The sequence below is a fragment of the Prionailurus bengalensis genome, chromosome B1 (genome assembly GCF_016509475.1).
Source record: "Prionailurus bengalensis isolate Pbe53 chromosome B1, Fcat_Pben_1.1_paternal_pri, whole genome shotgun sequence".
NCBI lineage: Eukaryota > Metazoa > Chordata > Mammalia > Carnivora > Felidae > Prionailurus > Prionailurus bengalensis.
The window spans coordinates 35,999,146-36,025,364 of NC_057344.1; the positions used below are offsets into that span (position 1 = coordinate 35,999,146).

The window sequence follows — 26,219 nt, forward strand, 5'->3', positions numbered from 1 at the left end:
CCAATGCCGTTTGGTAGTGGATCCCTCCACCCCGCCTTTAGATAACCCGTTTGCAGGAAAATGGTTTTATTCTGGGGCTCGAAGTCGAGGATAGGGGTGCAGGCCTGGGTAGTGGAATGTGAAGAATGGCCAACCCTCTTTTTTTTCTTTTTTCCTGAAATAAACACAAAAGTCCCTTCCTACAGTCTGGCCAGGAGGAAACTGGAGGCTGGGGGCAGACTGAAGAAGATTTGGGGAGAATTTAAAGAGAGCCAGCTCCAGTGTCTGCAAGGCTTTGAACCTGCTGCCCTTTTCGCCTATTTCAGGGAGCCTGAGTCCAGGGTAACACTACAGTTCCTCTCCTGGGGGTCTGCCATCCCCCCTCCCCCCCGGGGCCTATTCCATTGTTGGGTCTGGGGCAGCTGCCCTGACGCCCCAGCCCTGCTATGTGGCAGTCCTGTCCCCTTTCTGGCTTGAGGCTCTGACGCTTGTAGTTCCTCAGGGTCCTTCCTCCTTGGGGGCTCTGACTCCCCTCCCTCCACCCCAGCCCAGTCTTGGGATTAGGAAGGGAAGGGGATGGGAAGGCTGGTGAGGGGCAGCTGCCCCCAATGTCCCTGACTACGTCAGGGGCTGTGGCCTCCGAGTACGCTTGGTCCGGCGGGTGGGGGCTGAGCCCACAAACTCGAACTGCTTCTGCCTCTCAGCGTGGTTGGGGAAGGGTAACTGGCCCTGGTAGAGGCGCTTGATGAAGTGAGCCTCTCGCTGGTTCTGGCGGCTGCGGGAAGCCTGGCGGGGCCGACCCTGCCTGGTGAAGGCCATGAACCAGCCCTCGTGCCGGGCATTCTGGAAGGCCGTGTAGTTGTTCTCCAGCACGATCTCTGTGAACACGCAGTCTTTGCTCTTCCCACTGGGCTGCGGGGAGGAGGGAAGGAACAAGAGGAGGCGAGTTTGTCCACCCAACTTTCTGCCTTACTTGCCTTTGGGGCCTATTTTGTGGGACTGAGGAAGGAATGACAGGAGCCGTGTGCCCAAGGATTTCTGCCTGGTGAGAGGCAGAAGTGGGAGAAAGGAGCAAGCTTTGCTTGGAGTCAGGTCTGAACTTAAATACAGCCTGGTCATTTGGAAGTTGTACACCTTGAGCAAGGTATTTAGCCATGCAGAGCCTGTTTCCCAAGATGTGGCATAAAGATCAAGATTATTATGCAGTTCAGCGCATACCCAGTGGGCACTCTGTACACAAGCACACTCCTCAGTCTGGGCCAATGGTGCTGCTGGGTGGAGGAAAAGGAGGCAACAGTCTTTGATGAAAACAAGGGGCAAATGTTTACAGAATACCAGACTATGTCAGGAGCCACCCCACCACCCATTTGACCCAATAGATAACCTTGACACTATGCCCATTTTTATAGACAAGAAGCCTGAGGCTTAACCAAGGTAAGCAAATAGTTGGTGAGAACAGCCAGAACTGGAAGCCAGGATTGACAAATGTTAAGGGAAGTGGACTTCTCCTACCCAACAGTGCTGGAACTGCCCCTGCAGGGTGGTTACGCTAGCAGGCAGTTAGTGTGCATCTTGCTAGTTGGATCCTGTGGACCCCACTGACCTTGGGGAAACTAGTGGCCTTATATGAATGTCAACTCTCAACCCTGATCAGCGCTTAAGCCTCAACATAGGGACTGCAATATCATGTAAGTGCTAAAATTCTGACTCCTTGATGTTGGGGAAATACCTCATAAATCAGAGCTGAAGATCCTTATGGGTCAGTAAGTGTCCTCAGAGGGCTTCTTGACCCCACAGGGACTCGTTTAAATGGAGAAACCAGAGTGGCCTAGTGTTGGGGTGTGTGCGTAGTCAGTCATGGCTTGGGCCTAGTAGAGGGGAGTAGGGGGTGCTGTGGGGCACGCAGTAACATTGATTCCTTCATCCACTCCCCCTCCTTCCAGTTCTCACCTTTCCGATGAGCTTGCCCCTCTTGTTCATACAGATATATTTCTCGCTCTCAGCACCCTTGATGCGCACACGGCTTCCAAACGTGTCTGTCTCCACTATGAGTTTGGCTATGATGGGGGGAGGGGGAGAAAGACCTCTGTCCATTGAGGTTGCCGGCTCAGGTATGGCAGGGGGCCCCCCAACCAGCCTGACTTCCGCACTTGGGTGGGGGGGGCACCGAGAGGCCCTACTCCAAGAGGCTTCTCCCTGTTCTCCCACTGTGGCCCCTGCCCTGGCACAGGATCTGGGGACGGACCAGGTTAGGCCGGCCAGCAGTGTGAGTGGCCTCTGGTGAGGGCTGGGTCTCACCAAACTTGTTGCCGTCCTCCGCGGTGGCAGAGATGCGACGCCCGGTGACCTGCACGTGCTTGCCACTGGTCCGGCTGTAGAGCTGGTACTCACGGATCTGCCGCCTGCTCAGCTGGTCAGTCATGGCACCCTGGTCCCTCACGTACTGGTTAAAATTAGGAGACGGGTGATTCTCCCCCTTTGCGGTTACCAAGGGAAAAATAGTGTCAATTTGCTTTGGGTGACACCACCACTGGTCCATCCAAAGGAGAGGGGCGTGGAGGTGAGTGTGAGGGGGCCAGGCCATTTGTCCTGGGAAGCAGAGGTGCAGGGTGAAGGGTGCATATGGCCATGGTCTTTCCAGGCCAGCGGGTGAGCCAGTCATGACCTCTTGGCTCCCCATCTGCCCTGGAGCAGAGAACTGGTGGCCGCACAGGCTTGGGGGACCCTTGGTGATGCAGTGCAGATCTGGAATCATGACTCTGGTTGCTAGACAGAACCTTCACAGTTATGGTACCCAATTCCAATGTCAAAGAGGTGCCCTGGGTGACCCAGCTGATTAGAGACAGAAGTGCTGTCCTGCCTCTATCTAGGACTGGAGCTTGTCCCTTCTCCAGAATGCCAGGGTCTTGGCTCCATTAGCCAGGATAACCAGATTTTTCCTTCATCCTCCCCACTGGCCTTGAAGGATCCTACCCCCAGGCACACACACATGCACAGGCATATACATACATGCGCATACAGAAGCTGGTCTGTTAGGCTTACCAGAGAGCATTATGGAGGCCCTAAGACCTTTTGTTTAGGCTCCTGTAATGCCCCTGTAAGCATTTCTTTTCAGCGCTAACTGTGGAATCCTGAGCTCCTGCCCATCTCCCCTGCCTTTGCCTCTGGGTGCTCAGGACCCTCAGAGAACCCCATCCCCCTTTTGGTCAGTGTTCCTCCCACCACTAGGGGTGAGGTGCCTCCTTAGCGAGGGAGATGGAGGCTGCAGCAGCGAGAGGAGCTATCAGTGGTGGCCCAGGCTCTCCTGTGAGCCGCCTGCCTGTGTCACAATGTAACAGAGGCTCGTGGCCAGTGGGGGCAATACTGTTGCCTGCCCGCTAACCAGGTTCTACCCATGCATGTCTCAAAGCCAGGACGATGACCTTCTTCTGGCCTGTCTCACCTATCTGCAACACTGAGTGGGAGAAAAACAGACCCCTTCCTGTCCTCTGTCTCCAGGAAGGTGCAAACCAGATGACATTTCTCAGCTGCTGGTGACAGCCTCAACCCTAGGCTAAAATGTTTCTCTCCCCACCCATATCCTACTGGCCTGTGCTGGAACAGACTTTCTGTACCCCAGATCCCTAAGGCCACCTTTATTCCAGGCCCCGTAGAAACCACCTAGACAGACCTCGACCCAGATCAGCATCTGTTAGGGGCCACTCTCTGGTAGAGGGAGGAGCAGGAAGGATCAGCTTTGAGGAAGGGGGCGGTGAGGGAGCGGCTACAGGCTGACCCTGTAACCTGCTCAGGGTTAACCCTTCATGTGTGTCACTGCTCATTTCCGACTCCAGCTAGGCCACAGGCCAGGAGTGCCACCAGGAGCACCCCCCCCCCCATTGCCTATGAGAGCAGGGTCTGGAAACTCAAAGCAGCAAAGTGCACCCTGCACCCCACCCCAGAAAAACCTGAGGCCAGCATTTGGGGTGAGGGCCTGCCTTCCTGCCGGGGGGGGGGGGTCTGGCTGGGCCAGGACCCTCGGTGGGGTCCAGCCTATCCCCAGCCCCCATCTCCTGGCCCAGGTTCAGGCCCTCCGCCCCTCTTGGCGGGCAGCCTCCTTCTGGCTGTCTGTTCCAGGTCAGGAGCAGAGAGGCCCCCCTGAAGCCCCCTCCTCTCCTTGTCCCCCTTCAGGCCCTGCACAAAAGCAGCCCCACGCCCCCCCCACAGCCCACAACCCACAAGTCGCTCTCCCCGCGGGACCTGGCCTGTCCCTTTCATGTTCCCGCTGCGGGGGGACCTCCCCTTCCACTGCTGCAGACAGCTGCTTGTCAGACGGCCCCTCAAGCATGGCTATGGTCCGGCCTGCCGGCCCCCCCTCCAAGGGGGGCGAGGGGGCACTTCAAGGGGGAAAGGACAGCTTTGCCACCTTCCCTGAGTCCTGAATGGGGCCTCAGCCAGGCCATAAACGCCCCGGCCAGCCTCACCATTGTGCTAATTCCCCTTCCAGAACAGGTTGGGCCCACCCCCAGCCCCCTCCCGGCCAGGCTGGGGGCTTTCTTCTTGCTCTCCCTGGATGTGTGAAGCAAAAGGCCTGGAACGGGGGCTAGAGCAAAAGGGGGAAGGAAAAGGGGGGGAGTTGTCTCTCTCTCTCTCCCACCCCCCCACTGCTTCAAAGGCAGCCCCTTTCCCTCTCCCAGAGAAAAGGCATTTACCTTCAAAAAAAGTCCCCACTGGATATGAAGAGAAGCGGGCCTCTGGCCTGGGAAAGCCAAGCGATCTCTCCCCAGAGCGGTTCTGGACCAGTGCATTTTAATAGCTGCACTTTTATGGAGGATCACAAAAAGGGACCGAGCCTCGCACAGGGGGCTGAGGCTTGGGGTGGGGGTGTGCATGGGGGGGCTAACATGGGGTGGGGGGAGTGTGGAGATGCAAACCCTGAATCTTGTCCCAAACAAACCCCTTGGGGCTTGACCTCATTGCCCTGTAGGTAAGGAGTCACCCCGCCCTGACTGGGGCTATCCCCCAGGACAGTGATTCCCCAGGACATCTATGGTGGTGAGAGTGGGGTAGTAAGTGGAATACACAACTGGTTTTGCATGAAAACCTGTCTTTTCAGGTACCTCTAAGTACAAGCCTCACCTGAGCCATCACCTCAGCCCTCTTCCTACCACTCCAGACTCCATCCCTCAAGACTGGGTTGCCCCATGCATTTAGCCTTGAGGGGAACACTTGAGGGGAGCCGGATGGAGAGAAAAGCAGAGACCTCAGGACATGTAGAGAGGGTCATGGAGGGAGGACAGATAAAGACCTTAGTCAATCCCCAAATCTGCCATAGCCCCTTCTATACACCTCCAAGAGGCTGACACCAGCCCCCACCCTCAAAAACCTTCTGGATCCAGGGAGAGGCCAGAACCTGCCTCTGTCCACCGAAAGGAAGCTACCCCCCCCCAGTTGGGTGGGGTGGGAGAGATGGAGAAAAGCTAGTGGGGGGCGCCCGCCTACCTGAGTTTGACAGCAGAGAATCAGTAGCTGCAAGCACCTGTGTGAGAAGACAGGGCAGACCTTGGTGTGGATGCCAGTAGCCAACCCAGGGTGAGAAGGCAGAGCCCCCCGCCCCTCCCTGCCCCTCCGTGTGGGATTCCCGGTAAGATTAGGTCTGCCCCAGGCTGCAAATGGCAACAAACTTCAGTTCAGAGAGGCAGTGCACTTACAGAGTGAGGTTGGGCAGCAGGCGGGTGGCTCCCATCGCCGGAGAGATTTCTTGGGGCGGTTGCCCTCCTGCCCCCAAACTCAGGAGCAGATATGGGCAGTCCCCAGGGGTAGAGTCCCAGAGAAGCCAAGGTCTCTTCAAGCCACAGGTTTTCAGGGGGGAGAGGAGGAGAGAAAGGGGAGGAGGAGGAGGAGAGAGAAGGGAGGGGAGAAGGAATGGGGGAGGAGGGCGTAATTGGGAGACTGAGGTGTGAGGTGTCCACCTTCCTGGCCAGTGAGACAGCAAAGCAGCCGCTGGCTGGCGGGGTCTGCCAGCCTCTTGCTGGGCTACCCGAGCACAGAGGATGGAGCTGTGGAGCCTTCTTGATAAGGAGGCTGGCCCCTGTAGTCTCCCACGTTTTTCGTGACCCTCAGACCTGGACTAGAGGGTCCCTCCTCCCCTCCCAGGGTCAGCTCCTCCTGCCCTCAGGTTTGGTGCCCCACCTCCCCAAGGGTGAGCGCAGGTATCATTCCGGGCCAGGGGTTGCTGAGTCTGGCTCCGGGGGTGGAAATTCCCAGAAGCAGCCTTAAAAGGAGGAGCCTCCCTCCAGGGGGCAGGCGGTGGGCTTGGCTAGGAGCGGTTGCTTCCCCTGCCTCTGTCACCCCTTGCTCCCCCTCTCTGCTGTCTGGCCACCGGGATGGAGGTGTTAGGGCTGTCCCGATGGCAGCAAATAGTGGGTGCCGCAGGTTGGGGGTCAGGGAGGGGGAGGAAGGTGCAGCTGTGGGAGGAGGACGCAATGGAATCTTGAGAGCTGGCCTGACGTCCGGGAAGAGACAGACTCAGAGGAGCTGGTGCACTGGCACAAGCTACTTTCCTCTGGGCCTCGGCAGTTTTGCCTGAGAGATGGGGGCAGTAGTGCCTCAGGATGCCGGCAGACCAAAGGAGATAACTGGGCTTAGCAGATGTCAAGTGTGTCATATGTTCTGGGCCTCACTCACCCTCCTCTCTGGGGCAGCAGCCATCCCTAGGGCCTCCTCCCTCCCTGTGCCCACCAACCTCTTCACATGGCCTCTGGTCCCACCCTGCTCTGTACTGTGCAGGTAGGACCCCATTCTAGGACCCCTGTGCAGAGGACACTAAAGCACACGGGGCAGGGGTGGGGGGGGGGGCATGGGGGGTAGTTAGCCCAGAACGGCCCAGCCAGTGAATGGCAGAACTAGGTTCCTAAGGTCCACATGGATCGTGTCTGGAGCCTTGCCACTGTGTCCATGCCCTCCGGGCTGCAGTATCTAAGGTCCCAGAAGCTAGGTGACCAGGGACTCTAATGGTTCCTTCCCTACAGAAAGTGGGTGATGGTGGCTGTGGAAGGGGGCATGTGCTTAGAGGGATCTCTGAGGGAAGTCTTCTGTGTAGGGAGTGGAGCTCACACCTCAGCTCTGGGCTCCCTGCAGGTCTCAGTGCCTCCAGGATGGAAAGAGAAAGGGAAATGCTGGATGTGGAGGTATTTACCTAAAGAGATGAGCAGGAGGGCGAAACTCTCACCTCCAAGTCTCCTCACCTTCCAGAGCTAGATCAATCCACAAAGTTGTCTGTCACCCCTCCCCCCTCCCCCAGACAAGCCCCAAGGCTACCTCCTGGCCACCTCCAGCTTTTGGGCTCCTAGCCCCACCCCCCACCCCTCAGGCCTCTGGGACTCAAGGCCCTGCTGAACCTGAGCTGGTCTGGAGAGTGCAGGGGTAGCTCCCTGTCACTGGTAGAGTCCAGGCTTGGAATCAAATAGAAGGGATGTCAAAACTGGAAGGGTCTTAGAGATTCTTCATCTGGTCCAGCCTCCTCACTCACTGATGAGGCCCAGCGAGGGTCTCACAGCTAGTCAGTGGCACAACTCAGACAAGGTACCAGGTGCCCAGACTCCCAATCCAGTGCTCATCGTTGTCCGAGCATGCCCTAGACCGTCCCACAGCTCTGCTTTGCTCAGGCTGATGCTCCTGATCGTTTCCATCTTCCATATTTGTTCTGTTTGGGGTCTTGATTTGAACTCTGCCTCTTCTGTGGAAATCCCCAAATCTACTTCTGGAACTGGTGCTGGCTCTGACTCTATTCTTGGTGGGCCTTTGAGCTCACCCACATCTCCACCAACAACTAGCTCCCAGGTGGGGTACTACAGGCTACCTCCTCCCACTTTCAGTCCTGGGATGACAGGTAAGAGCAGATGCATGAAGGAGATAGCTCAGGCTTGAGGTTCTGGGGTGGATGGGTGAGCTGGGGGGTGGAATGAAATAAGGAGGCAGATGCGGGAGGGAGCCCCATCTAGTGAGGTCTGGACTCCAGGCCTCTGAGCCTGAGTGCCTGGTTCCTATCAGTGGGGGAGGGGCCTGTTGTCAGTGGCCAGCCCCCCAGCCAGGCCTGGGTCTCCATGGTAACAGATGCCAGCAGTCAAGCTTGGCCTTGGGGCTCAGCCAGGGGCTGGTGCCAGGGGCCTCTGGGGCATGGCTGGATAGCCTGTTTCATGGTGTGACATCTGCTCCTTGTCCCTTCCCATTGTGCACCTGCAGGCCTGCCTTTCTGACTCAGCTTGTGCTTTTATCCCCATGGGAAGGCCAGTGCTGGGCTCCAAGAGGGGAGGCAGCATGAAGAGCGTTCCATGGATTTTATCCCCGTTCCCTGGCCTCTACGACCTATGGCAAGTCCCTTCACTTTTCTGGTCTCAGCTTCCTAATTTGTAAAAAGGAAATGGCTATTATCACTGCTGTCAAAATTGCCACCATGAGTATCAACTGAGAGGGACACTCCATGAAAAGTATCAAGTGCCACAAGAATGGAAACGAGGGGCATAGACCTTCTTATACGGTCCAGACTCGGTTGACCTAAACTTTGACTCCCTTGACTAGAGGAGAGGGAGGGAGAATAGTAGGGTTCATTAACATTTATAGGGGGAGGTGGCAGGAGGTGATAAAGGAAGTGAGAAGTAGCCTGGGCTGGTTGGTTAATCCCCACCCCCTAGTGCCAAGTTCAACACCCCCCAACTGAGGCGTCTCACGCCTGCTCCTTCTAACAGCCCAGCTGGTGCAGACACTGAGCCCACCTGCGGACCTGCCACTTGTCACCACCTGCTACAAACCCCAGCCCACCATTTTCCTGTTGGAAAGCAGAAGGGCTGGGGCTGGGGCTGGGGCAGGGCAAAAGGCAAATGGACTCTTAAAATTTGGAGCACCTACCATCCTTGCTGTTTGATCCCCATTGCCTGCCAGCATTTGGACATCAAGTCAGGAACGGCTTAGCTGTTGCGTGCCCTTATGTACAGAGCTATGGCTGAGCTAGGCTGCTGGGGCACTTGCCTGGGTGAGATGAAGGGAAGAAGTATCTGTGTGCATCTGTGCTTTGCTATAACTGGCTGTGGGGTTGCCCCTCCCAAGGTGCAGGTTACACCGTGGACCTTATTCTTAACTATTATTTTCAGTTTATGAGACTTTGTAGGACTCTGGCTGCTGTGCTGTCCGTCTCTCTCAGTCATTTCAGAGTGGTTCAAGATAAGAGCCATGGGTCCAGACAACCTGGTGGTGAACCCTGCCTCCTCCACTAGCTCTGTGGCCTTGGGGGCAAGTTGTTTCACCTCTCTGTGCCTCGTTTTCCAGGTCTGAGAAATGGGGCTTTATGGAGTGAGTCCCAGAAGGCGCTCAGCACCTAGCTTCCAGCATGTTATTACCAAAATCCTGCTAATCCTCTCTCTTTCTGCTTGCTCTGCCTGAGGCCCATTGCATTGCTCGGTTCCTGCTCCTGGGAGTGTCCTTCTGCCAGCTACTCATGGAGCCTGCCACCCTCTTCTTGTCAGTCTTCTCCTTTGAGGGACTTTCTCTGATCTCCTAATAGGCTAATTCCAGGCTGGAGAAGTGCTGTCTCACTTCCTCCAAAGCACTTGACAGTAACTGAAATTTTGCTGTTGGCTTTTGTGTTTCCACTAGACTGTAGGTGGCTTGAAGGTGAAGAATTTGTCTTGTTTACCCTGTGTCACTGTGGCATGAGGCCATGGTAAATGGTCGCTGCCCACCTGGAGCCTGATGTGAACCCATGTGCCTTGTCGCTCTCTGGGTGACCTGAGGTCAGTGGCTCATTCTCATTTGCTCGAGGGTGGGATGGTGCCCACATCTGTCTCCTGGGATGTAGAAAGCAAGCAGCAAGAATGCTAAGCTACCATCCTCAGTCTCTTCTGGCATTAAAAGAAACTGAAGCTGAACAGGAACATGCAAGCCTCGTTGCTGATCTTCCCGTGCAGGCATTCAAAGACCTCCAACCTTCTGGGACCCATGCCTAGGGATCCTGGAGAGAGGACAGGGCCATTTCCCCACTGGCCCACTTTAGGTTTGGCCAGTGGGGGTGTAGAGGAGGGCCAGGGAGAAGCCCAGTGGAGGCCCTGTAACTATAACCCCCAGTGGGAGGCTATCTGTGTGTCACAATGGGTGAGCCAGGCTCCAAAGTGGCTGTGCAGGCCTGGGAGAGGGCAGGAGCCCAGAGCCACCCAATGGGTCATTCGTCCCCTTGCCAATCCCCTATTGCCTTACCCTAACAATTTGTTGAGCCCTGTTCCCATGGCTCCGAGAATTGCCCTGGGTGAACCCTCGCATGAGAGTTAAAAGTGTTTACCTGTCCACCTCCTGTAAGAGACCCTCAATAAGCTTCTGTAGGGCCTGCCTCATCTGCCCTGTCTGGGAGGGCTTCCTTGAAGGTCCAGGCCTCTGGGCTCCTGCTTGACACAGATCTTCACACAAATGAACAGGAGCTCACCCTGAACAGGAGAGGCAAGCCTGGGAGAGCAGCATTAGCATCGAACTTCCGAGGTTCCAATAGATGTCCTGGTCTGTGCATTTGATAATGAACACGTGATTAGGGCCAGGAGAGAAGATCCCCAGGCTAGTCTGACAGGGACTAAGGCCCTTCCCAGCGGGGGGCAGGCAGCTCTAGCCTTCTGACTCTCTACCTGGAAAACCAGCCAGAAGGGAGTGTGGACACAGAAGACCCACAATGTCTGGAGCTCCCTCCCTCAGGACAAGGGCACAAAGTTGAAGCTGTGCAGGGGGTTGAGACCCTTGGTTTTTTGTCCCAAAACTGGGGGGGTTGGAATGGGTGGGAGTTTGAGGACATGAGAGGGAGATGAAAGAACAGAACAGAGCCCAGCTGGCTGGCTGGATGCCTCAGCCTCAGTCCAGGTGGCGGGCCAGCCACCAGGTAGGGGTGTGCTGGCACATGGCCTCCCTCTGCTGGGCACACGGGCTCACTGCAGCCAGCAATAAGGACAGGCCCTCTGGAACAGATGGCAGAAACAAGGTCCGGCAAAGCAAACTTTATTGGGGCTCTGAGGTCAGGGCTCTTCCCTCCAGGTCCTGCCGAAACTTGATAGTTGGAGTGTGGGCCCCTTGTGTTGCCCCCAACAGCTCCGTCACATTCAGACTCAGAGGGAGAGAGGCTGGGTGGGGGGAACATGGTGTTGCAGCACACCCGCAGGAAGGCCACTCTGTATGGTGTTCTAGCTGGCTCTCTCTCCGTCACTGCAGCCAGGCCACTCCTGGCTCCTCATTTCTTGGATCCTGGCTTTTTAGGTTTGAGTGTGGGTTTGGCCTATGGAGAGAAGGGAGGGCACCAGAGTTCCACTCCCTCCCTCTGCCCCCAGGAGGACCAGCCCCTTCTCCTGGTACTCACCTTTTTCACAGGACTCTTGTCTTTAAGGCTGGGTCTGGAATAGGGTGGGGAGGCCAGGAGAAGGGATGAGGGTGAGAAAGAGAGAGAGCTCAGCAGGACACCAGTAGCCCAGGACCTCCTAATGCCTACACTGCAATGCAGGGCCCTGGCCACTTCCAGGAAAGTCAGGGGCTGTGATATGGAGAGCTGGGAGGCTGCAGAATTCACCTCTCCACCCTGTCACCTGCTGGGACCATTCTGACTCTCTCTTATTTTAACAAGAGGTGTTTTCTTGTTAGACTTCCACCTGCTTTCTTTTATTTATCACAAATAGGTCTCTTTCATTATAAAAGTAATATTTAACTACATTACACAAAATATAGCAAATAGAAATCACTTGTTTCTTTACCTCCCACCGGTATTAACATTTTGATGTGTTTCCTTGCAGGACTTTTTGCTTTTTCTTCTAAAAACATGTGAAATAACATGAAAATGATTTAAGATCCTGTTCTTTTTAAATTCTGTAAACACTTTCCAGGATGCTATATTCTTCATAGGCATTATGTCACATTCTACTGGGAAAATGTGACCCAGCTTAATCTACTATATTGGTAGACACTTAGAATGCTTCCATTTTTCATTATTACTTGAGTAATGCAGGGATCAGTTTCTTAGTGCATATGATTTTACCTGTATTTTGGATGGGGTCCTTGGGAAGGGGTTACCATGAGTGGAATTAGGTCAGAAGATAAGAATACTTTGATGCCTTCCAAAAAAGGCTGTGCCGGCCATCAGAGACAGCACATCTGTGTGGTCACAAACATGCACACACGCCAGACCCTTTCTAACCCTATAGGCTTCAGCTGTAAGATTTTGGCCACGTTAACAGATGGAAAGAGTTACCTCACTGCCTCCTCTTCTTTTTCCACCTTTTTTTTCTGGGAAGCAAACACAAGCAGCATGGGGACAGTTAGGGCAGGGTCCAGGGCCAGCAGACTCCTGCTGGGCACCTGGCAGGACCCCAGGCCTCTGTACACTCACACTCAACTCGGGAGGCCTGGCCCAGGTTTCTGAGGAGGCTGTGTGGGGGGGTGTCCCTTCCCTCACCTTGGCAACACCTGTCTGCTTCTGGGATGCTAGCCTCTTGACTTGTTTGAGAGGGGTCTCCTCCTCTAGGGACACATCTACATCAACATCATCATCATCGTCATCATCATCATCGCTGTCATCTTCCTCCTCTTCCTCCTCCTCCAGGTCCTCCTCCTCCTCCTCCTCCTCCTCCTCCTCCCAGGACGGGTCTGAAGTGTCTGTGAGGGTATTGAAAGTGAGCAGGGATGCTGAGCTCCAGGTCTCGGCCTAGCTCCTGTTCCACGATCGGTCTTGCTCTCAGAGCTGCCCTGGGGAAGCCAACACCTGCCACTTCCTAGAGACCCTTTCTGGCCCGACAAAGTAGAAGCTCAGATGGAGTGAGGGGTCCGGGACCCCAGAAAGCTGGGGTGGTAGAGGTGGGCAGGTGAGGTGGTAAGCTGTGGCTCTGGCTGGGAAGGATTCAGAGGAGGGTGAGGGTGGGCAGAGAGCACAAGGGAAGGGAGGAAATGGAAACAGCAGCTAAGGAATTTAGACCTCATCCTAAGGGAAGTGGAGCCTGCCAGGGTTTTTGAGTAACTGTACCCTGATACAGAGGCACAACTGGGCTGAGAAGGATATGAGAAGAGTCAACAGCACAGTGATTTGATAGAGCCTATATCGCTTCTCCAGCTACATACCTCATAGCACCTAACATTTTACATGCGGGCTAGTACTAGCTATCATGCAAACTGCTTCTCCCTGAGTATCCCATTTATTCCTCACAGTGGCTCTTTGAAGATGAAACCAAGTCTACACCCACCCTCATGGTACAGGCAAGAGGACTGCAGCCCATGGTACAGGCAAGAGGACATGGCGGGGAGGTAAAGGAGAACTTCCATTCCAGGCTACCGGCCATCACGTTGCCTTTGGAGATTTTCTCTAGTAATTCAAGAATCCATCCAGCGTTTGAATACCTATTCCCTTGGCCCTGTGCTAGGCACTATAGTCAGACCCGCCTCAGGTCCAAGCTCCAACTTACCATAACATTCCTGGCCACTGAGGAACACGGGTCCAGAGCCAGCCCGGAGCTGGAAAGTGACTGGAGGAGAAAGCTCCAATCCCATCATGACCTGCAGAAGGAGGGATGTAGGGGCAGGAGCAGAAAAGATGGGCTCACTCAGGCCTGGCACCTGTCTGGGGCATGGTGTCTAATAGAAACGTTCAGAATTTATTCCCCAAACCCCAACTACACAGGTTCTCTGGACCTCATTGTGTTATCAAGCCCTTGGCCCTTCCTGTTGAGGTGGATTCAAACAGAAGACTGTGAATCTGATAATCCCATTCTTGTTAAAGATCACAGACAGGCTTCTAAGCTGAGGGGCAGCTGTTAGAGAAGTCTGATGGCTACAGATTAAATTGTGTCCCCCAAATTCTTTTTTTTTTTTTTTTAACATTTTTTAATGTTTATTTTTGAGAGAGAGAGAGAGAGAGAGAGAGAAAATGCATGGGGAAGAGAGAGATGGAAACACAGATTCTGAAGCAGGCTCCAGGCTCTGAGTTGTCAGCACAGAGCTCAATGGTGGGTCTCAAACCCATAAGCCGTGAGATCATGACCTGAGCCGAAAGTCACATGGTTAACTGAGCCATCCACGTGCCCCTGCTGAATTCTTATGTGAAGCCCTAACCTCCAATGGGATAGTATCTGGAGATGAGGCCTTTGGGAGGTAATTAGGGTTAGATGAGGTCATGAGAGCTGGGCCCTCATGATGGGACTGGTGCCCTTATAAAGGAGACCAGAGATTTCTCTCTGTCTCTGTCTCTCTGCTGTGTGAGGACACAGAGAACAGGCAGCCATCTGCAAGCTAGGAAGATGATCCTACCCAAATCTGACCACACTGGCACCCTGGTCTCAGACTTTCAGCCTCTACAACTATGACAAGATAGATGCACATTAAGTCCTTCACTCTCTGGTACTTTGTTATGGTGGCCCAACCCGAATAAGACACTAATCAAATGAGAAGAGCAGATGCAAAGTTGTATGTACAGTACTACTTTTGTCTTACATGTGTGGATATACATATGAATAAAGTTAGAATTCTATTAAGTGTGAACCCTAATTTTCAGTGGACAGTATGGTGTTTCTTTTCTTGATACTCTTCCAAACTTTCCACATTTTCTATTGTATCAGTGATGATACTCAGATTTATTGACTTCCTACCGTGTGCCAGGCCCTATGCTAAGCATTTCACCTGCTTTCCTCTTTTAACCCCTCACAACAAGCCCACAACGGAGGAGCCGTTCCTTTACAGAGGAGGGAACTGAGGCTTAGGGATATTAATTTAGAGTTTCTGGCTCAGACAGGAAGGAGACAAGCAAAAACTAAAACTCTGTAGCCACCAATGCCTAGAAATGCTGGATAAAATGTATTCCGATGTTTTCACTGTTTGGTTGAACAGCAGGACAGAAGGAAGAGGCCCCGTGCACCAGAAAGGAGGGCAGCACGCACAAGCACCGGTGCTGTAGCTGCTGAAGGGAAAATGTGCCCGAAAACAGCCTCGGCCTTGGGTTTTAACATGTGCTCATGGACAGGAGACAGGCCTGGGCTCCAGAGAGGCGTGCGGTCACGGGGCCCACTGAATGGGGCTGGGGTCCTCCACAGGTGCACCTCAGGAAGAAGCTCCAGGGTCGGGGGCGAGGATGGGGGATGGAAGAATCCCAAACCCACCCACCAGGAACTCCTCTCCACTGAAGGAAGGGAATAAGGAAATGCATGTGGGATAAAAGAAGTCTCCTGTGAGAACTTAAAAACCCATGGATGTACCTGCCACTCACACCAAGCTTGAATTCACTTGGTGGGCACTGCGAAGCCAACAGACCCGTATAAGATCCCAGGCTGGTGACTCCTGGGGCCAACAGCAGGCACAAGCACAAAACCAATCCCTTGGGGTGCTGTCAATTTTCCTCACACAGAATTCTCTTGGAGAAAACAGTGGAACCACGAAGACGCCTCACCGTGTAAAGTGACAAAATGTCCAAGGCACGGTCCTGCTAGAGTGAGCGGAAGGAAACGAGATGACTCTAGACCGATGCAGCCAAGAGGCAGAGAGAAAAGAACAACAGTCTAGTAGTTATGACATTAGGTTGATGAAAGTCAAATAAACATAGAAGTAGGAATCAGAAGCATAACAACAAGGTATTATGAGAAATAACAAGAACCAAATGCAGCTTCTAGACTGAACAAATGGTTAAAAAGAATACACCAGCTAAAGCAAGTATCAGTAAACTGGAACCATGCTGTGAAGAAACGACCCGGTACATAGCACAGAGACAAGAGGAACGAAATATGAAAGAGAGGCTGAGAGATACAGAGGACAGAATGAGATCTAAGATGCATCTAATCACAGTAAGGGACTAGAAACAACACAATGTGCAAAGTGATAACCAAGAGCTTCTAGAAACAACCAAAGACACAGATCCTCATGTCCAGGAAACCTAGGTCCTGAATAGATAAATAAAAGTAAATGTACATCTGAACATCCCATAGTGAAATGGTATATACCAAAAACAAAGAGGCTATCTTAAAATAAACCAGAGAGGAAAGACAGATGTCCAGAAAAGGAACAATAGGCAGACAGACTGAGGGTTTCAACAGCAACGTCAGAAACCAGAAGACTAGAATGGCGTCTTCAATGTTTTGAGGGAAAGTACCTCTCTGTGTAGAATTATACAGAACCAAACTACCATGAAGGAATGAGGGTAAAATAAAGACATTTCCAGGCAGAGCCCAAGTAAGTTCGCTCCTCCCAGACCTATTAAATGAGGTCCCAAAAAGCTGACAATCGAATTGAGAAGGAAGAAGTGGATATGAGCAGCAGTGGTGAGCAAGCAACTTGGTCAACCAAGACAAATCCAAGTCAGCATTATTGTAAAATAAAATAGTACTAGTAAAGACTAGTATTGAGTGGGTTTAAAACAAGTTGAAGCTAAAACACTACATGGTAACAACAGGTCGGTTAAGAAAAGGGTGCTCAGGAAAGTTCCATGGATTGTCTGGGAGAGAGAAATATAGCATTAATTTTAAACTGGTCATGCATGATTGTTAAAAAATTAAGGATAACTACGCTAAAAAGTAGAGTGAGACTCTACAGTTCCAAACCAGTAGAAAGGAAAAGGGGGAAAGAAACCTTAATCTAATAAAAGAGGAAAAAGGAAAAAGAGGAAAAAATGAAAAAAAAAATGAACATAGAAGCACAAAGTACATATTACAAATAAATCCAAGTATGATAGCATCACAGTAAACATAAACAGATATTATTGGCCAGATAGATTAAAACAAAGTTTAGCTACTTACTGCTTATAAGATACATGCCTAAAATGTGAGCACATACAAATGTTGAAGATATGGAGACATATTTACCAGATGTGGCAGAGGCTTCTCATTGCTTATCCAATATCCATTCTTCCCTTTTCCCATAATATCAGCACCCTAATATTGTACCCACCATAGACTGTATTCCCCAGTTTCCTGTGCAGTTGGCAGTGACCGCAATACTAATTTCTGGACCAGTGAGTTGCAAGCAGAATTTGGTGGGTGGTGCTTGTGTGAAGACACCTTAAGAGGTATACAGAGAAGTGAGAAAAAAAATTAAATCAATAATGTAAGATTCTGCTTTACAAAACTAGAAAAAGAGCAAATTAAAACCCACACAGACAGAAGAAAGGAAATAAAGAACAGAGATCAATAAAATACAAAAGTGGGTAAACAATAGAGAAAAGTTGAGACCAAAAGCTGGTTCTTGAAAAAGATGGATAAAAATATTAAACCTCTAACCAGACTGCACAAAGAAAAGGGGAAGAAGACACAAATTATAAATATCAGGAATAAGACAGCAGAGTTTACTACAGATTTTACAGGAGAGGAAGAAAGGAAATATTATGGACAACCCTATGCCAATGAATTTGACAATGTGGACAAAATGGAAAAACTCCTTGAAAGACATAAACAAAGCTCTCTTAAGAAAAACAACCCAAACTGTCCTAAATCTATTAAAGAAATTTAACTTGCAGTTAACCAGATTGCTTCACATGAATTCTATCAAAACATTTAAGAAAAAAATACCAAAGTTACACGAACTGTTTCAGAAAACAGAAAAGGAGAGAATACTTTCCTTCTCATTTTATGAGGCCAGCATGACCCTAATACTAAAACCAGATAAAAACATGACAAGAAAAGTACAGTCCAATGTTGTTCATAAATATAGACACAAATATTTTTTAAAAATATATTATTTTTAAGTAATCTCTATACCCATTGTGGAGCTCAAACTTACAACCCTGAGATTAAGAGCCACACACTCCCCTGACTGAGCCAGCCAGGTGCCCCAAAACAAATATCCTTAATAAAATATTAGCAAATGGAATCCAGTAATATATAAAAGGATAATATATCATGATAAAATGGGGCTTACCCCAAGAATGTACAATGGGTTTAAAATTTGATGGGGTGCCTAGCTGGCTCAGTTGGTAGAGCATGACATTCTTAATCTCAGGGTCATGAGTGTCAGCCCCACTTTAAGTGTGGAGCCTACCTAAAATAAAAAAACTAAAAGTTAATAAAAATAAAATTTGAAAACAAATCAATAAATGTAATTTGCCACTTAATAAAGGAGGCCAAAAAAAACCCCTCAATAGATGCAGAAAAGAATTCTTGGACAAAACTCAACAGCATCTCAATAAATTAGAACCAGAAGGGAACATCCTCATCCTCATATAGGACATCTGTACGAAAATCCTTCATGTGTCTTAATGGTAGAAGGCTGAACACTGGTAGAAGAGAAAAAGGCAAGGACAGACATGCTGTCACCACTTTTATTTGACATTATATTTGAGGTCCTAGTCAGTGAAGGAAGACAAGAAAAAAGAATGCAAGAAGTTGAACTGACTTTATTCACAGATGACATGAATAAATCCATAAGGAATCAACAAAAAGCTGCTAGGATTTCTATGCAAGTTTCACAAGGTCAAATAATAGCAAAAAAACCCCAACACAATTATGTAACTATATACTACTACTGAACAATGATAAAATGAAATTTAAAAATACATTTGCATACGTTATACTATACACAAAAATGAACTCCAAATAGATCATGGACTTAATTAACTAGAAGAGTTAAAACTATAAAACCCCTAGAAGAAAACATTGGAGCAAATTTTCATGACCTTGGATTAGGTGACAAGTTCTTAGATTTGATACTAGAAGCACAAGAAACAAGATAAAACATATAAATTAGACTACATCAAAATTCAAAACTTTTGTGCTGCAAATGATATCATCAAGAAATTGAGAAGACAACTCAGAAAATGGGAGAAAATATTTGCAAATCATCTGATAAGGGGCTTGTATGCAGAGTATATAAAGCGCTCATACAATTTAAAGTAAAAAGACCAATATTAAAATGTCAAACTCAAATGCAATTTAAAAAAAAATGAAGAAAGACCTGAATAGACAATTCTGCAAAAAAGATATACAAATGACCAATAAACACATGAAGAGAGATGCAACATCATTAGCCATTAGGTAAAGCAAACCAAAACCACATTGAACTATCAGTTCACACCCACTAAAATGACTAATCAAAATTATAGACAATAGTAAGTATTGCAAGGATGTGGGGAAAGTGGAATCCTCATATTCTGTTGGTGGGATTGTAAAATGGTGTGACTACATTGGAAAATAATCTGGCAGTTCCTCAAAATGTTACATACATAAAGCTACCACAATGACCTAGCAATTGCACTCCTAGAGATATGCTCAAGAGCAATGAAAACATATATTCATATAAAAGTTTGTACATGAATGTTCATAACAGCCTTCATAATAGCCAAAAGGTAGACATAAAACAGGTGTCCATCAGCTGCTGAATAGATGATTTCATATATATCCATATGATGGGTATTACTTGGCAATAAAAAGAAAGTAGTGCTATATGCTACAACATGGATGAACCTTAAAAACATAATGTATGTGGGGCTACCTGGGTGGCTAAGACTTCGGCTCAGGTCATAATCTCGCGGTTCACGAGTTTGAGCCTTGCATGGGGCTCTGGGCTGATAGCTCAGAGCCTGGAGCCTGCTTTGAATTCTGTGTCTCCCTCTCTCTCTGCCCCTCCTCTGCTCACGCTCTGCCACTCTCTCTCAAAAATAAATAAACATTAAAAAAAAAAAAACACACCACACATTATGCTGTGAAAGGAGTAGTCACAAAAGACCACACATTTTGTGATTCCATTTATACGAACTGTCTAGAATAGGCAAAAATAGGCAGAAAATAGATGAACAGCTGCCTAGTGCTGCAGGTGAGTGTGGGAAATGGGGAGTGACTGCTAGTAGGTATGGAATTACTTTTGGGGGTGATGAGAATGTTCTACACTTAGGCTGTGATGGGCATACAACTCTTAATTTACTAAAAACCATCTGATTGTACACGTAATAGATGAAGCTTATGGCATGTGAATTATCTTTCATTAAATACTTTAATACCATTTTCAATAGCACCTAAAATCAAATATAGCAGTATGTTGGGGTAGATCTTACAAAGTATGTACACAACCAGTTCCCTGAAAACTACAAAATATTAGTAGGAAAAGTTAAAGTTAAAGACATACATTAGGGTAAAAAGTGACAGACTTAAACAAATAGAGAAACATATGCTCAATTATTAATGACTAAAAATTGTTAAGATACCAATTCCCCCCAAAATAGTCTATAGATTCAATACAATCTCAGTCACAACCCAACAGACTGATTTTCAAAGAAAGCCTATTTTGAAATCTATGTGGAAATGTTCAGGACCTAGAATTGCCAACACAATTTTGGAAAAGAAAAACAAAGTTGGAAGACACACTAATTTTAAGACTAACTATAAAACTATAATAATCAAATCAGTCTGTCATGAGAGTAAAGATACAAATACAAATCAATGAAACAAAATACAGGAATACATGCATACATACACAGGCAACTGATTTATAGCAAAATGCCAGCATAATTGTATAGTGAAAGGACAGTCTTAAAAAAAAAAAAAAAGAAAATAGTGCTAGAGCAATGGGTATCAGCTTGGGAAAAAAATGTTTCTCTACGCTTATTTTATACCATACAAAAAATTTATCTTGAAATAGAGGAATACAGACAAATGTAAGAGCTTAAACAATAGCACTTCTAGAAGAAAGCTTAGAAAAAGACATTTGCGACCTTAGTTTAGGCAATGATTTCTCAGGACACCCCCCCCCCAAAAAAAAGAACCATAAGAGGAGAAAATACCAAATTGGACTTCATAAAAATTAAAAACTTGTGCTCTTTGAAGAAATCATTATGAATGAAAAGGCAAGTCATGTACTAGCAGAAAATATTTGAAATAAGTATTTTTGATAAAAGACTTGTATCCAAAATATATAAAGAACTTCTACAACTCAATCACTTGATTTAAAAATGGGCAAAACATCTAAACAGGCATTTTACAAAAGAAGATCTCAAATGACCAGACAACAAGATGGTCAATATCACTAGTCATCAAAGAAATATAAATAATAACCACAATGAGATGCCACTATACATATGGCCTAAATTTATGAATGGCTACAATTAACACTGACAATGCAAAGTGTTGGGGAGGATGTGGAACAACTGGTAGGAATGCAAAATGGTGTAGTAATTCAGAAAATAGTTTGGCAGTGGTGTGTAAGGTTTAACATATGCAAGAGGATGGGAGGGGGGAAATAAAGTTTAACATATGCTTACTAATGATTCTGCAGTTTTACTCCTAGGTATTTACACAAGGGAAATGAAAACATGCGCATACAAATACACTCAAACTTCATAGCAGCTTTATTCATAGTATAAAACTAGAAACTACCCAGAGCACCTGGGGGGCTCAGTTGGTTGAGCGTCTGATTTTGGCTCAGGTCATGATCTCACAATTTGTGAGTTTGAGCCCTGCCTTGGGCTCACTGCTGTCAGCGTGGAGCCTGCTTGGGATCCTCTGTCCCCCTCTGTCTCTCTGCCCCTCCCCTGCTTAGACTCTTTCTCAAAAATGAAAAAAAAAACAAAAACAAACAAACAAAAAAAAACCCTAGAAACTATCCAAATGTCTGCTAACAAGTGAATGAATAAATAAATCTTGACATATATATGTACTTGTAAAATAGAATGTTACTCAGACATAAAAAAGGAGCACATTACTGTTTCACCAACAACAGATAAATCTCAAAGCATTATGCTAAGTGAAAAAAGCCAGGTACCAGACACTATGTATTGCATGATTCCCTTTAAATGAAATTCTAGACAAGGCAACAGAGTAGTGAAAGTAGATCAATGGTTGCCAGAGGCAGTGATAGGAAAGGGCTGACTGCAAAGAGCCATGAGGAAATTTTGGGGGGTGAAGGAAATTTTCTCTACTTTGATTGCAGTGGTAGTTACAAAATTATATACATTTATGAAATGCATCAAGTGGTATACTTAACACTGGTGGATCTTATTGTATATAAATTATATCTCAATAAAGCAGATATAAAAACTGACTCAAAGAAATGGAAACATCTAGACCTAAAACTTAAATGACAATAGTTTAAAATCAAACCAGTTGCACATAGTTTGTTCACTTCCTTACTCACTCATTACATGTTGAGTGTCTACAATATACCAGTTTCTACAACATACCATAACATATGGTATATAGGCATTATGGCTAAGGCAGTAAATGAAAAGGCAAAGTCTTTGCTGTCTTGGAGCTTGTATCCTTGTTGGGGAGAAAGACAGGCACAGATGAAAACTGAAGCCAGTGATGGGTTCCAAGGGAGAAAAAGTGGTTACGGAAGGGTAGGAAGAGGGGATGCGGTTTGTGGTCGGGGAAGACTTTTTTTTAAAGCAGGATTCACGTCAGACACAGGGACCAAACTCACGACTGTGAGATCAAGACCTTAGCCATGATTGAGAGCCCAACCAACTGAGCCACCCAGGTGCCCTGGGAAAGACTTCTTGAATGAGGTGACATATGAACAAAGGCTGAAGTGAGGGGCAAGTGATTTCCTAGCATGGGGAACAGTAAATGCAAGACTCCCAGGAAGGGGGTATGTTTGAAATTTTCAAGGTACAATCAAGAAAGCCAGTGTAGTTTGAGCAGGATTAGGGAGGGGAGAGTAGCAAAGGGTGAGTTTAAGAGAGGTTTCGAAGGGCCAGAACATAAAGGATCTTGGATTTCATTCTAAGTGAAATGGGAAGCCACTGACATAAGTGTTCTAACAGAGAAGTGACATGGTCTGACTTTTGTTTAAAAGGATCCTTCTGGCACCTGGTGCATACGTAGAATAGACTAGAGATTGGGGAATTTTTTTCTGTAGATATCCAGTATTTTAGGCTTGTGAACCTTATGGTCTCTGTGGAGACTACTCAGTTCTGCTGTTACCAAGGGAAAACAGGTATGGATAATATACAAAATGAAGGAGTGTGGCTGTGTTTCAATAATACTTCATTTACAAAAACATGCAGTAGGCTGGATTTAATCCTGTAGGTTGTGGAACCCTGGAATAGACTATAAGGAACCAAGGGTGGGGGTTGGTGGACCAGTTAGGAGACTCTGCAATAAAACTGAGCACCTGGGCCAGGACATGGCAGGGGGTGGTGACAGGTGGTCAGATGGGGGTACATTGTGAAGGCAGAGCCAACAGGATTTGCTGGTGATATGTGGTGTTAGAGAAAGAAGTTTTTGTCCTGAATAACTGGGAGAGCAATTATATTCTGGGAGAGGCTCAGGTTTGGGGGTGGGAGAAGAGATTATAGATAAAAATCAAGAATCTGGATTTGGATTTGTTAAGTTTGGGTGATCTCTTAGATATCTATTAAATACACTGAGTTGGACACAGGATCTGGAGCACAAGAGAGGGATTGGGTCTATAGAAATAAATATCAAAGTTTTGATTTGTATAGATGGTCTTTAAAAATAAAACCCTGGGAATGAAGGAGATCTAGGGAGAGCTCATAGATGGGGGTGGGGGGGGGAGTTTTGGGGCAGTTTTACAGATGGGACTCCCAGATCTTCAGGGACAGATGATACCGGTCTTACATTCACTGTTCCACCATATAGAAGGAGAGAACACTCCATCCCCCAGTTCATGAGGCTAGTGTGCCTTGACACCCAAATAAGATAGGCCAACCTCACGAGTATGTAAGATTTAAAATTTAAAAAAATATATTAGCAAAGCAAATCTAGAAATTCACAGTATGATCTATCAGTGTTTATCTTAGGAATGCAAAGTTGGCTGAAGAGTATTCTATTAATATAACTCACCACCTTAACAGGTTACAGAAGAAAGAACCTATGATCATCAAAATCTAAAAAAGCACTTGATAACCATTTTTGATTAAAAAGAAGAAATCTCAATTTTAAAACGCAGAGCAGGACTAGATGGGGACTTCCTTAACTTGAAAAAGGAAGTTATCCTCTTATCAGATGTGCCACACTTAATGGAGAAACGTTAGAAGCACTCCTTTAAAAATATACATACATGTATTAAGAAAGGAACAAGGACATCTACCATTACAATCTTCCTCAATAGTACACTGGAGGTCCTAGACCGTGTAGTATAATTAAAAAAAAAAAAAAAGATACAAAAACTGCCATTAACAATGATGATTTGCATAGAGAACTCAAGATAAATTACTAGAGATAAGAGAACTTCTGGATACACAATCAATGTGGAAGTCATCAACAGTGTCCTGTCACCAGCATCAAAAAGTTTAAAAACGTGATTTTGTGGAGAGGTTAACTTGCCCAAGCTGGGAAAAGGTGAGCTGGGATGGAAACGGGGCTCCCTGCCTCCTAAGTCCAAGGCTCAAAGTCATTGGCTATACGGCCCCCTGGCGGGACTGCATTCCTGCAGAACGACTGTATCCCACCTTTGTCCGTCCACACCCTCTCAGGCGGTGAGTGCCCGGGGCTGGCAGCCTCCCGAAGCCTGCGGGGGCGGGGGGGATGGGGTAGGGAGGCTCACCATGGGGAGCACCGAGGCCTGAAGAGAGGCGATGGTGATGGGCTTGGCCTTCTTGTCTTCCTGGCTGGCTGGGGGCAGGATTTCCACGAGGTTCATCTCTTCTTTGGCTTTCTCCCCCAAGCAAATCTGAGAGCGTTTGAAGACAGGCCACCTCAACACCAGAGGGAACCCCTGTTCCACCTGCAGAGACCAGAGAGCCCCACCTGCTCCCCCGCAGCTGGCCACGTCCCTCCCGAGTCCATCCTACCATTCCCTCCTGGGGGCCGGGACACCCACCGTACTGAGCAACAGCTTACAGTCCTGCTTCCCTTCCTTCTGGGGTTTGACGGTCCAGGTCCGCTTCTCCTGGTTTAGCTCACAGCCTGCGGAAGGACGGCAGGGAGGGGGACGGGCCGGCTCAGGGAGGCTCCCCGTTTCTCCTCCCCCTCCCTCCCCACCCTCCACCCGCCGGACCCTCACTCACCCCAGAGCATGGGTGTGGGCGCCTTTTCGGCCGCGCTGCTCATGCTGCTGCGGTTCATGACTCTGGGCGCGGGCGCCGGGGTCCCGGCGGCTGTGAGGAAGGGGCGCCCGCCGTGAGGCGAGGCCCGGTTCCCCGCTCCCGCCCGCATCCCGGCCGGCCGCCCCGGATTCCGAGCCCCTGGCGGGCGCAGCCGTCCAACCCCGCAGCCCGGGGCCAGCGGTGCGGGGTGGGGTGGGAGTGGGGGCGACGCTGAGGTTGCCCGGGCTGGAAAGGTGCTGGGCGCCGGCCCGCTGCGCCCGGGGGCCCCGTCGGCGCCGTTGCGGTCCCGGTTGTACTTCCCCTGGCGCCGGACCCGCTCGCCAGCCCGCCTCCGCCTCACCGGCCCTGCGCGCTGGGCGTCTCGGGCTCCCTCACTCCGGCCTCCTCGCAGCCGCACCTGAGAGCCGCCGGCCGCTGCAGGCTGTTAGGAGGCCCGGGAAGGGGCGGCGGGGGGCGTCCGCTCCGTCTTAAAGGAGAGGCCCTTCTTTCCCCAATCCGCTCCTCCATTCGTTGCTCTTCGTGCCTCGGCGCACCTGGAGGGCTCGTTAAAGCACCGAGCTAGGTGCCAGCGCCACAGTTTCCGGTCGTGGAGGGCTGGGTGGGGCCGAGGTAATTTGCATTCTAACGGGTTTCCAGGTGAAGTTGCTGCTGCTGGTCGAGGACCGCGCTGTGAGCACCACCTTCATGGCCCCTGGGGATTCACCGAGGCCTACTGGGTGAGATCGCCTAGCTTGGACTTGCGTTGCCACACAGTGGGAAGCAGCATTAAGGCTTTTTCCTGCTCAACGCCTTCCTTTTTTCATACCCTCTCGGTGTGGGCCTTTTCCAAGGCCAGGAGGGCCCGTCCCCCAGGGTTTTGGGCCCCAGAGAAGAAGAGCCCTGTTTCCAGAAGGATAATTTGTCCCACGGACAGGAAGGGGGTGGGGATGAGTTAGGACACCAGAGGTCACCAGCTGTGGCAGCTGGTGAGGAATACACCATAGGGCCCAGTGAGTGACTTTACCAGGGCCAGTCATCTAACAAACAGCAGCTCACAGGGCACTGTGGTTGGGGGTGGTGGAGAGGATGCTGCCTTTCAGCCGGCCACATTCCCCTTTGGCCTACTCTGCACATGCATCATCTCTGGGAGTCAGAAATAACCAGGGATCTCTCTCTCTTTGAATTCCTTTTCTTTCCTTCCTCCCCCAACCCCTTTTTAAAAATGAAGTATAGTTGATCAGATTGCATTTTTATCCTTCCTTTCCATTCTGGAAACTTCTCACCTACACATAAAGTTCAGTGC

At 49.1% G+C, this 26,219-nt stretch overlaps 2 protein-coding genes across 5 annotated transcripts; both read right to left on the reverse strand.

Moving 5' to 3' along the window:
- Window positions 1–49: 49 nt before the first annotated feature.
- On the reverse strand, window positions 50–6,055 carry FGF17 (fibroblast growth factor 17). 2 transcript variants are annotated; one of them, XM_043562333.1, is made up of 5 exons: window positions 5,670–6,055; window positions 5,461–5,497; window positions 2,278–2,455; window positions 1,930–2,036; window positions 50–891 (listed from the first exon to the last, which is right to left on the reverse strand). In XM_043562333.1, exons 1-5 carry the CDS (start codon window positions 5,702–5,704, stop codon window positions 598–600), a joined length of 651 nt encoding a protein of 216 aa, XP_043418268.1. In that variant the 5' UTR covers window positions 5,705–6,055; the 3' UTR covers window positions 50–597. The 2 variants fall into 2 exon arrangements, with proteins under 2 accessions (XP_043418268.1, XP_043418259.1); XM_043562324.1 differs by lacking the exons at window positions 5,461–5,497; window positions 5,670–6,055 and adding an exon at window positions 3,022–3,253.
- Window positions 6,056–10,971: 4,916 nt separating this feature from the next.
- Window positions 10,972–26,088, reverse strand: NPM2 (nucleophosmin/nucleoplasmin 2). 3 transcript variants are annotated; one of them, XM_043562352.1, is made up of 9 exons: window positions 25,335–26,088; window positions 24,899–24,988; window positions 24,712–24,797; window positions 24,436–24,561; window positions 13,428–13,518; window positions 12,428–12,627; window positions 12,224–12,258; window positions 11,342–11,375; window positions 10,972–11,260 (listed from the first exon to the last, which is right to left on the reverse strand). In XM_043562352.1, exons 2-9 carry the CDS (start codon window positions 24,954–24,956, stop codon window positions 11,216–11,218), a joined length of 675 nt encoding a protein of 224 aa, XP_043418287.1. In that variant the 5' UTR covers window positions 24,957–24,988; window positions 25,335–26,088; the 3' UTR covers window positions 10,972–11,215. The 3 variants fall into 3 exon arrangements, with proteins under 3 accessions (XP_043418287.1, XP_043418279.1, XP_043418292.1); XM_043562344.1 differs by lacking the exon at window positions 25,335–26,088 and having other exon boundaries at window positions 24,899–25,256; XM_043562357.1 differs by lacking the exons at window positions 12,224–12,258; window positions 25,335–26,088 and having other exon boundaries at window positions 24,899–25,247.
- Window positions 26,089–26,219: the final 131 nt, after the last annotated feature.

Coding starts and splice junctions, on each gene's coding strand:
- FGF17 (XM_043562333.1), bottom strand. CDS start 5,704: ATGGGAGCCACCCGCCTGCTGCCCAACCTCACTCT. Junction 5,498..5,669: donor CTGCTGCCCAACCTCACTCT/GTAAGTGCACTG, acceptor CTTCTCACACAG/GTGCTTGCAGCTACTGATTC. Junction 892..1,929: donor GGGGCAAGCTCATCGGAAAG/GTGAGAACTGGA, acceptor TCCTCCCCGCAG/CCCAGTGGGAAGAGCAAAGA.
- NPM2 (XM_043562344.1), bottom strand. CDS start 25,046: ATGCGGGCGGGAGCGGGGAACCGGGCCTCGCCTCACGGCGGGCGCCCC. Junction 24,562..24,711: donor GTAAGCTGTTGCTCAGTACG/GTGGGTGTCCCG, acceptor AAACGCTCTCAG/ATTTGCTTGGGGGAGAAAGC. Junction 11,376..12,223: donor AAAGAAGAGGAGGCAGTGAG/GTAACTCTTTCC, acceptor ACCCTATTCCAG/ACCCAGCCTTAAAGACAAGA.